Consider the following 12,006-nt stretch of genomic DNA (forward strand, 5'->3'; position numbering starts at 1 on the left):
ATAGTTCTGTATTACCAGCTTGCTCTGCACACATGCACAAGGTTCCTTATCAAAATGAGACACAGACCAAGATATGACAAAAAATGTTAAGTATTTTCCAACACCTTAATTTTAATAGAACTTAGGCACCTTAATGCCCTTCTCCAAGCTTCATCCACTCCACTCTGCTGCTCCAGCTGCCTCAACAACTCACTGGTTTTTCTTTTTACAGCCTGGAAAAGTGTCAGCTACGAGAAGTTTGCATTCTGTGACCCATCATGTAAGACAGCACAAATAAAAGCATTACCAATGCAGAGCACAAAATTAACAGTGGGCAGACAACTCCCAGTAGCTTTTCCATCTTCAAAACCTGTGTTATTTCCCAGTAGAAGGGATCAGGGAGTCTTCTCAGTTCTGGTGAGAGCCACACCACAGCCAGAGCATGTGTCAGGCTTTGTTCAGAGCCTGTGCTCCAGAAGAGAGGAGTGTGCTTCAGAGTAAACAAATTAATTTAAGTACAAAGGGAAACTTGTCAAGCTGCTCACCAGAAAAAAAGTCTAACTCACCAGAACAAAATGTCCAACACCATTTATTACACGGTACTTGAATTTTGTATCAATTAGCCATCATGTACAACTCTAACTTTAACTTTACATGTGTGAATTTACATCTCGAGCCAAACCAGCTCTGAGGGAAGGAAGGACAGGGCACACCCGTGCCTTTCCCATCAGGTTGCTCCTTGATTGCTGCTGAAGAGCTCCCTAATGGCAATGAAACGATCCTGCCATTGCCAGAGGGTGTCACTACGGCGCTGGGACAAAGCAACCAAGCAAATAAATGATAAACAAGAAATGTGGAGAAACCCATCAGAAATAAGCTCTATGTAACCTTCACATGAACTGTTCATCAGCGGACCTGTGGGGTTTCAGAACACACTTCTGGAGTCTGGGTACCACATCCCTCTATTTTTTTTTCCTGTATCTCAGGTGCTCTAATCTGATTTCTAACACCAGGTCCTGGAAGGAAGAAAGGAACTACCTATTAGAATTGTTTGCAGAATCTCCATTGCTCCCACATAATTTCACCTTGTTTTCCATGAAAAGCATCCTTTGAAAATGAAGCTATTCTCAAAGCACATGGTTCACAGACACAAAAACTGTTTGTAAGGTAACTGTTTTCACAGCAAATTGCTGCAAAAGAAATCTGAATCTTCTGACATAATGACACATAGCTCAGATAATTAAAAAGAGCCAAACTGAGCATGTTAAAGTGATCTCAAGTGCTTGGTTAAAATCCTAAACCACAAGAGGAAGGAAGTCAAGAAGCCAAAGAGCACAGTGAATGAAAGCACTCGGAAGGCGGTGAAAAAATCTCCTGCAATACAAGGAAGACTCCAAGGTGCACCAAATTAGTAGGTTTATTGTCTTTGTAGTCCAAATGCAACCTCATGGCAGGAGACACATGACCATGAGCCTATATTTATATGGTCTATGATGGCCAAGAAACCTGATAGATGTTGGAATGTATGAACAGCTCCATCAGGACGTGCCTGATCAGGCACTGCAGAGTGTTGGTAGCTGCTGCTCTGGTGTGACTGTCAGTGTCAGAAGGTGGGGTGACTGTCAAAAGCACTGCATTAACTCCCACATTCCCCAACACGCTGCTGGAGCAATGGAGCAGCTTCATTTCACTGTATTTTGGTACCAGGGTAAACTGAGGGATGCTGCTGAGGACAGTTTTGATTAGGAAGGGCTGCTCCTGCAAAGTGTTCCAGAGCTCTTGTCAACTTGTCAAGGAATCAAAACCCGTGTTCTAATAATAGAACAATATTTTAATATTCTTGGAAATAAGTTCTAGTCAAAGCACAGGATTTAATAAATAACAAGAGAAATATGACACATTTCATACCATTATAGAACAGTAGGTAAACTTGGACGAAACACAGATTTTCACTACTTTAAACCAAGTTTCTAAAAGCAAAGGAGAATCTGCATGGATGTTGTAACCACATTGCAGAAAGCAGCTGTATGAGGAACATGGGTCAACTGCAGTGACTAAACTGTCAGGATTTGAAATCAGGGCACTGCTACAATATTTTAATATAGCAAATCCAGTCTATCATGGTGAAGGTTCAGTTGGCTGTTCTGGGAATTATTAGGATGTCAAAAGGCCAAAGTCTATTTCTGGATACTGAAAAGTAATTCCCATTCACCTCATACAATAATGGTGTGCCTCTGTTAGGGAAAGAAAGAGGAAGGACTTCAAAGGTAGCAGCAATTTTTCCTTAAAAATCTTTTCAACAATGAATAAGAAGAAATTAAAGTCAGGATAAATGTGAATCTGTTGTTTTGTTTCTCTTGTTTCTCCCTGACTTTCATGACAAATAGATCTCTCAGACTATCAGGTGTGAAAAACACAAAGATTTGGAAAACAGAGCTGGAATTTGGCTTAATAACAGCAGACTTGGTCTTTCATTGCAAATGCAGAGAGGGATGTCAGGAGGTCCAGCCTTTACATGGACCTTGTAGTAACTGTAAATATATAACAGATCAGGACAGACAAGTGTTTTCCTATTGATTAGAATTAAAGCCCTAGACTGAGCAGTTTATTCTGCTTACCTCAATTATCACACCTGGAAAATTATTCAATTCATGTCTCAGCCTTTATTCTATGACATTGAGTCACATGAGCAAAGAACTTTCAAATCTTCTTGGGTTATGGTACAAATCTACTTTTTTCACATGGTTATATCCACAAACAGAATAAACTAAGCTTGATCCTGCAAACAGTGATGATAATCCCAAGCTAATTTAAATTATGGATCAGTTCCCTGATTGCTCTAAAAAGAAAAACTAAACTTTTCCAGTCTGAATGTGCCCAACTTCAGCCACCAGCTTTTGGATCTCACATGGATCTAACGTGTCTTTTAAAGAGATTGTTGCTGTCACTTACCTTTCCTGCCCAGAAATGATAAATTCATGTTCATTCTCCTTCAGTTAACTAAATACAGTCTCCACATACAAAACTGGGAAGATACTGAGTGCCTTAAAATAGCATCTGATGCTGTTTTTTGGATAAGTACTATTATATTTTCATTTTAATTCACCACACAGAGAACCACATTAAACTTTTCTAATGCAAATTTCAGCTGTCAACAAGCATGTCTTTGGATGATTTATAAAACAGAACTTGAATAAATACAAAAAAATAGACAAAATCCCTACAAAGAAAGTGACAGTTTGGGGGATTTTGTTTTGTTTTGCTTTTTAATTTCTGAAAGCAAAAAGCAAATTGAAAATGCGATTTCTTTTTTTGCATTTAAAAAAAAAGAAAAAGAGGGAGAAAAGGAATCTGGTGGTGCCAAAGGGTTAAAGTATCCCGTTTCGGGCAGTCTGAATATCTGAATTTAGCAGCTGACAGTGCATGGTGTGTCAGTCTCTTACAGCTGTTCCAGTTGATTCAAAGACCATCTTTGTTTCTCAGAATCTTAGCAACTGTTACTTTTTTCCGAAGACAATGATAGACCAGCTGTTACCTCACAAGACGCCATGTACTTCAGGTCAAAGTCTTTAGTAAGGAACTTGTAAAACAAGAACTAAATCATTGTTTGGGTTTGTCAGGGTGTTTTTTTTTTCATTAAAAGAGTTAGCAGCCTAACAGTCAACTTACAATTGGTATTCCCATTAAGTGCACCAGAATGACAGAGAAATTTCACCTGGTTGTTGAGTTGAATTCTCTCTTTCTACAGAGAAGAAAAATCCCACTACTAAATCTTGTAGCATTAGAGAATTTTTTTGTTTTGTTTGAAGGGCAGTTTCTGCCTTTCCAAACACGGTGTTACTAAGCAGATGTCACCTCATCATGGAAATGCACAGGTCTAACCATTCAGAATGTGAGATGGGGATTTTCAAGAGAACCTGATGGGAGCTAAACATTCACTTCCCACTATAGATCAATCAGTGGGGATATCCAGTTCCTCTGAGCTCTTTGAACATCCCTCCTCTAAATGCATAACGAAGCTACTGAATCTCAGAGTTGATCCTGCAGCACTGGTCAGAGCCCACTTGAAGACACCAGGTCACCTCCTGAAGCCTCCTGAGAGCAGCAGTCACTGCTGACAGGTCACCTACAACCCTTCAAGGGGGGGGAGAGGAAGGAAGCAGCATTTTAAAGAGCTTTAGTTGAAATAAGCCCTTGTTCATCCCTGCCCAAAGACAAATTACTGCTCCCAGCTGCTCTGATGCAGAAGACAAAGACTTGCTGAGAAGAGTGGACGTTCTTTTATTCAACCTTTGTGTTTAATTCTGGAAAGCCATAGCATTGAGCAATGTATTTGCAGAGCCACTGCCAGCTAATTGTTGTGTAAAGAAGCACACAAAGGCACGGTCATATGTACTGCAGTGGTAGAAAAATTTTACAAGGCCTGTTAAATTCAGCAGTAGTCATAATTTTTCTGTTTTATATAGAGAGAGATAAGTTTAGACTCAAAATTGTTTCACAAGCACGCATGAATACTATTTGCCTCGGGCTATTTTTTCTAGATCTAAAACGGATTTATGTAAATAACTTCTCTGCTTTAACTCTGTTTTTCAGAATGGGTGACATACTGCCCATATGTAAACCAGTGCTTTATGCAGAATTAAAAATAACCCCCATTAGGCATGGCGCCGCCAGCATTTGTGATGAAGAATATAAACTGTCTAACAAAACACTGGGGGTGAATCACAACCCCTAAAAAGCTACAAACTGACAGTATTTGTTTCTCGAGATAAAAATATCCATAAATACCAAACGTGTGTGCTTTTTAGTTTGGTTTAAGAGAGTAGCTTACCTACCAGGCCAAATACTGACATCACAAAAAGTACAGTCTGCTGATGCTGTCAGGCTGTTGTAAGGGGATTGACACCAAAGCAGATGCAATCTCCTGATGACTGCTGAGAGCACAACTTTGCATAACTAATTTCAAGACTGCTGCCTGCAGGGACCACAATGGTAATTAAAGACAATAATTCTTGGACAAATGAGATGGATGTACTGGAAAATAAAGTCAGTGCTAAATTCACAGCTAATCCTTCAACGGAGAATTGGATCATTTATTTTCCAAACGGCTGGGCAACTCTACCTGGTTTCATTTCCATCTCTGCTGCCAGATGGTTCTTGTCTCCAAAATCCGTAACTTTTTCTAGTTTAAGTAGTATTGCTCATTGGCAAGCTCCAGTTCAGCAAGACTGAGTGTGCTTCCATTTAAACACATGAATAGTTCCTTTGACATCCACAGCGAGTCAATGGAACAAGTCACAGTTAAACAGCACACTTTTAAACACCATGAGGAACCAAGGCCATAAACAAGGCACAAAAACACAAAGAAAGGCTGGATTGCCAGGCAGTTTACCTGGAAAATAGCTTGGTGTTACCCAAAGAAAAGCTTTGTTTAGCGTGCCTTGCTGAATCTGAGTTTCCTCTTTTTGGTTGTTTACAACTAGAATTTACAGGACAGGCTAATCATCCAATACAACTGATGATCAGGAAAAACTCTCCACACAATGAGGTTTTGCACCAGTTTCTTCACTACCTGCTACATATGGATAACACATCTTGCATATCCACACCTCCTCTGCCCCCAAGCCACCAGGTCTGCTGACAACCTCCTGAAGCTCCAGCACAGGTTCCAGGCATTCACACCTCTACAAACCCTCATGGGATGCATCTGAACAACACTGGGATCATGCTGCATCTCCTCTCCCTTCTGCTATCTCCAAAAAGGAGGGTGAAGGATCCCGTCCAACTCTGGTCACCAAAAAAATCCTAATGTAACTCAAGGAAGCCATGCCATGAATCAGGAAAGCCTTTCAGCCCCCACTGCCATGCCTCGCTGTGCAATTTCTCACTCATCTCTTATTCTTTCTTTTCATCTCTCGTCTTCCCAGTGGTTTAGCTCAAGATCTCTGGCATTCTTGGCAAGGCTTATTAAAGAGGTATCCACACATCTATTTCCATCCTCTGGCCTTGTCCAGTGACTAGTAAGGGAAATTAAGGTGAAGTTCTGCCACCATTTAGTTTGATTTGGACCCCTGCTGCCAAAAGGGGAGATCCTGCCCAGCCCACTCCTTCCTTCCCCTTGCCAAAGCAGCAGGCACAGGGTGGGAGGAAGGACCTGCTCCGACTGAAAATAACCCTGAGGGGGAGGATCACTTTCCAGAGGGCTGCTCTGGCTCACCTGGCCATGAGAGCAACCAGGGTTTGGCCCTCACTGATACTTTATCCTTTGGTAGCAGCTCAGAATTCAGCTTAAATCAATAGTCAAACCATACCCTGAGTTCTCCAGCTGAGGTGGAATTTTTCTTGCACTGCTCTGCACACTGTAGGCATATACGAAGCACAGGCAGAAGCTGAATCTGTGTTTGTTTTTTAACAAAAGAGTTAAGTTACAAATGCAAGGAAAACACAGGATGTGTAATGAATATGTCATAGCTGTGGCATCCTGTTTCTAAAATTTCTTGCTCCTGAATGGTGCCGTCTTAGGTTTCCTCCACACAGATGAGGCTTTCCAGCTGGCCTGCAGCCAGTGCTTTAATAAAACATGGTATTATGCAGAAGTGAATAAAGCTTATGGCAATAATAATGTCCTTGAAATTCGCTGATCACCAGAAGTTTCAAGAAGATTTCAATATGACAGCAAGAGAACAACAACTAAAATTCACTTGTTAGCTATGGAAAGCCACTTTTCTCATGATAAATTGTGCCTGTGTTGAAAGAAGCCCCAAGTCATTACTGACCCAGGTGAAAAAGGTGTTTTCTGAATTTGAAGACAATACCTTGCTGCAAAGGAGCTGCAAGCACTTAAAAAACCTTTAGGGTGTAAAATGATTACAAATTGAAGAAACAGTCTGAGAAATAGATATGTTTACAACAAAGACACAACAGCTAAGAATATTAGGGGATGGGTGACCAACAGATAAATACATGGTGGAGATTCATGGCCAAAGTAGCACTTTAGCAGGAAAGGAAACACTGATTACAGTGGTCACATCCTAAACAGGACTCAAAAATATCCTATTGCTGTGAAAAATGTAAAGAAACAAGCAAGACATGGAGCAACTGGGGAGACGTGAGAATAACAAAAATGGTAAGTGGGCTGAGGAATCTGGTCTGCAAAGTGCCAATGTTCATCTTTACATCTTGGTCCCAACAAGGACAGATATTAAAAAATGCTTTTTATCCTCTCACCTTTGCCATGCAGGGAACACACAAGAGTAAATACAATACTGTGTACTGCTGAAATAAATACAGAGTCTTCATTTCTTGGTACGTTTTTTGTGTCTGCATAAGAGCTCAAAATTTTAGTAAAAGCATTAAATACCATTTTGTGCCTCTTGCTTTCAAAGCCATTTCACACCATTATACTGATCAAAAAAACCGATTTACTAATAATGCAAGTAATAAAATACACAAAAGTATTCTGAAAGCTGCCTGTACATTAGTAATAAATGCTTCCAAAAATTACATTAGCTAAACATTGATCCACTCTCTTTACTCCTTGATGAACAAGTTTGACACAGCATTTACACACAGATATGGTGAACATTTAACCTTTCCACTTCTTTATGTGGCCACCAAGCTTCTGCACAGGGACTGACAGATGTGGCTCATGACTCAGCAGAGCAGCCTGGCACTGGTGACATCCTGGAGGCAGGAGTGACATTCCTGCTGCTCTCAGCCCTGCTCTCTCTCCTACTGGTTATTTCTGTTATATTTCCTTCTCCTCCTTGGCAATCATCAGCTTTGGGTCCATTCCCACAGCAGCTCACCTCTGAACTTCCTCACTGCCCCCCTCTCAGAGCCTGCCCCTGTCCAGTAGAGACACAACATCCTGTCAGTGAAATGATGAAAAGTTACTTTTTATTTTTATCCGCAGAAGAAAAATGAATAATTTCTTCCTCTTGATTCCCTTTTACTATTCAATATCACTGCAGAGCCAAGTGGGTGTGCTTGTATTTCAGCATTATGTGGTGAACAACGAAAAATCTTCACAGCTACACTGCTGGGTTAGAAGAGATTAATCAGAAGAGGTTAGAAAAAGGTCACTCAGACTGGCCCCTTGTCACCAGTTCTGACTTTATACACCATTTCACAACTAGGAGGCCTTAGAGGACGTTAATCTGCTGGATATCCAGGAGTGGGAGAGGAAATAGAACGCTGCCAAGTTATGGGTGTAATTCAATCTGTGCAGAGACAGAAATCCCTCAGTGGCTGCAGAGCCAGAGCAGCACAGCAGCAGCACCACACCAGCCTCTCCCACGTGCAAAATTCCCAGGCAGCACCCACCAGAAGAAGGGGGGAAGCTGATCCCAACTCTAAATCATCTTCAGAACGGGCCTGAACTTTGATCACGTTAGAACCAGAAGGGGTAAGATCAGCAAGGAGATTCTCCTCAAGGCAAACCATGCATTCCTGGTTGTTCAAATAAGAACAGCAGCTCCTCACAGCTAAAACCACACTCCCACCTCAGGTAATGGGCATTTTGCCACTGGCTTTGAGAGGACCACAACCTTACTGCAGAGTTTAACCAAGTCCCATGAGAAAGCAGTGGACTGGCACATCACTTTGCAGAGCTGTGCTGTTCTTTGCAATGTTAGCAACTCATGAACATTTTGGCAAAAGCTGCTGATAACTAGCTCTGCTGCTTTTGGTACTGTTGCATTTCCCTTTTATTGCACTTTTCAGTATAATTTTACAGCAGAGACTCTGTGTGTGTGTAGGACAGACCTCAGCCCCGTTTGAAGCACAGCACAGGGAAAGATGTGATCTAAAATAAGACTTGAAGAAAAGTGTTTCCAACACCAGTGGAAAAAGATACTTGTTTACCTTAACTTCAGCATGATTTCTCATGCAACCAACCCTTCTTATGGAATATCTGACACACAGATGATACGCTATACTCTGACTTTATAAATAAGGGTTTAAGTTTCACAGCTGCCAAGCAGCAAGTGCAACACGAGTAAGAGCAGGCTAACACAAATATCTTTTTGAAGAAATAAAAAATGTAAGAGTCATCCATTGTAAATGAGAAATTGCTAGCCCATCCTTCCCCCACCTGAACACCTCCTACATTTGGGTCAAACATGAAATTGGATAAAACAATAATATCTTCAATGTAGAAAGCACTGAGGAAAACAAACACAAGCCAATAAACACCACCATTGCAGCACAGAAAATAAAATAACTTTACCTAGCTTTCCACCATTCCAACAGCCCAAATGAAGTAATTTACCACTTACTTTACTGAACTACATATTTACATTAAGCAGATGCAGACTGGAAGTGATGGCAATGGTATGCTCTGACTTGCTGACTTCTCCACACTTGACAAACGCAACCAGACAAGGGTAAGAGCATGATGTCAATTTATTCCTGCATTTCAATCCTGTTTGCAGAGCAGAATACACATCCTTCTGTGAGCTTTTCTTTTTCCCAGTGTCAGCAATAGCCTGCTGTGCTCATCATGAGGCTCCAGTGAGGCCTCTGGACACATCCCTGAGCAGGGAAATGGTTCTACCCCTGACCATGCTCCAGTGCACAACCCAGGAGCTCCTGAATCTTTTGACAGCAGAGGCAGAATTCACCTGGCCAAGCCATAGTTTGCAAAAGCAACGAGTTCACAATGCACTTACAGCTCACACATGCACAGCTCTCTTCACTCCTAACACATATCCATGACAGGTCAGAGGAAAATGGGACACAGGGAACAAAAAGGAGAATCCATGATCATGATGTGCAGACAGCACAGAGCAAGAAAAAGCACTTGTCCTTCAGATTTAGATTTTGTCTCTCATCCTATTTTGATAACATATGACTGAAATGTCCTTTTTTCCAGCCCTAAAACCTATCCTTTCAGTGCCTGTCACGTCAGCATGCTGACAGTATAATCAGGATTTACAGCAGTTCTGTACAAGAATTCTCCTCTGTGGGTGAAAAAGCTAGAAGAAATGTGCAGAATTCACCCTCTTCTAATTACTCCAGAAACCTGCATCTTAACACAATAGCCCTAAGATTGCAAAGTAATTAAACTGTGTAAACATCTGCAAGAGGGAGCAAAATTTGCACTCTTGGAATGTGCTTTGACTGCAAGCATTTGAGTAGCCCCGCTGAAGGATTGTGCTGCTGATGTTCTGCCAGAACTAAAACCATCAGTGTAGAGAAAGTTTTTGTCTTTTCTAACCATGGAAGCACAGAAAAGGGGGTTGGTGAGGAGCTCCTGACCTCACTGAGCCTTGCCTGCTGCAAGGCAGGACTGATGCCTGTCATTAGACCACAGGCTAATCTGTCCTTGATGGCCTCCAGTGGTGGAGACTCCACAACCCACCCAAGCCATCAGAGACCTCTTCTTGGATCTGACTTGACTCTCTCCCACTGCACTTTCAATTTGTTGTTCTTTACCCTCTGGCCCACAGAGCAGTTTATCACACATACAGCATTAGTCACATGCAATTATAAGCTATTAATGCATCCCTCTGCCCCAACTTTTACTCTGCGGGCCAAGCAATCCCATTCTCCCCTCAGAAGTGATGTTATCTAGGTCTGTGATCATTCCCACCACTCCTCCATGAATTTCCTCCAACTGTTTTTCCTTGAAGTGCAGTGCCCAAACTGGACACTGTGTTCCAGTTGAAATCATTCCAACACTGGGACAGCTTGCAGGTTCTGCTTAGCTGCTCCAGTAAAACATTAGTATTTTCAGAAACAGGCTTGACATCAGTGACTATTATTCAGACCATGAGCCACAATAAGTTCCACATAATTTTTCAAGGAACTACCAAAACTGCAAAATTGTCTTATAAAGGTGTTCTTCCTGCCTAAGGAATACTTCTCTGCTCCTGGCTCAGTGTCAGTCCATGCTTTTACTAGAACATTCCTTCAACCTGTCTGCACAATTCTGAATGCCACCCTTGTCTCCCAGTGTTTTAGCAGCCCTTCCCATCTTCATGTCAGCTGAAAATTCAACACTCACAGCCTGTCCCACCAAGGCTGCTGGTGACAGTAATGGTGAAAAGCAGAACACCCCTTCCAATACACCTTTCCACTGGAATGATGGACCAGTGACACCTGCTAGTTGGCATCATTCCATCAGTTTTGCTCAGGCTCCACACTGGTTTCATTAAAGACACCTTTCCCTGTTGGTTTTTTTTTTAATTAAACCAGCATAAACATTCATGTCAAAAACATTACTGGAGGTTGAGCTGTTTGGCCTCCTCTGTGCCTTCCCTAGCTGTACAACTTGCTATCAGTTCTGGAAAGATGTTTTCAAGTCTTTAAAAGTCACATTGGCTGGTACTGAACTCCTAGATCTCCTTCAGGTGCTTATACATAATTTGTTTGTTCCAGTTTTTCCAAGAACAAAATAATTTACTTGTCATTCCCTTTTATCTTTTACAGACATTATGCTTTTTCTTTCCCACTCATTCAGCACTTGACCTGTCTTCCCTGACATTCCCTGAAATGCTTCCCTGAGTTTCAGAAGCAATGACAAATGCTTCTGAGATTGCTTTAGGTAATTAAGTAATCCAGAATAAATTTTATCAGGCCCATCTGTTCTGAAAATATTTAATATGTCTGAATACACTCTAACCTGTTCTTGTCCTTTTTTACCTTGTGATTTTACCCTCTGTCATAATACCATGTGCATGTTTGAGGGTGCATCTAGTGTGACTCAAATGCATCAGTGAGAGCCATTCTGAACCCTGAGATGAAATTTAATCTAATTTCTTGTCCTCACACCAAGCTATGGATTCCCTTGGATCATAAAGCCCCTCCTACCTTCGTTCATTGTCATCAAGATGAGCAAAGAGCACGTTCTTGGAGATGGCCTTAGCCAGAGCAGTCATAGTTTTATAGTCCTTTGGAATAACCTGTAGAGAAAAGAATGAAAGGTAATTATACTCCTGATTGTATTTCTTCACAAATCGTGAAGTCTACAGAAAATTCCACTATTCAAGAAAATGGATGCAATTTATTTCAGGCACTGAGACA

The 12,006-nt window shown here is 41.4% G+C and overlaps 1 protein-coding gene across 1 annotated transcript in view; it reads right to left on the reverse strand.

Moving 5' to 3' along the window:
* The window catches only part of PRKAR1B (protein kinase cAMP-dependent type I regulatory subunit beta), a 90,850-nt gene that overhangs the window by 64,512 nt on the left and 14,332 nt on the right, over positions 1–12,006 (reverse strand). The window contains exon 4 of the mRNA XM_063414149.1: positions 11,794–11,885. Within this exon, the coding sequence (XP_063270219.1) occupies positions 11,794–11,885 (92 nt within the window). The remainder of the gene's footprint in view (positions 1–11,793; positions 11,886–12,006) is intronic.

This window comes from Prinia subflava, chromosome 17 (genome assembly GCF_021018805.1).
Source record: "Prinia subflava isolate CZ2003 ecotype Zambia chromosome 17, Cam_Psub_1.2, whole genome shotgun sequence".
Lineage (NCBI taxonomy): Eukaryota > Metazoa > Chordata > Aves > Passeriformes > Cisticolidae > Prinia > Prinia subflava.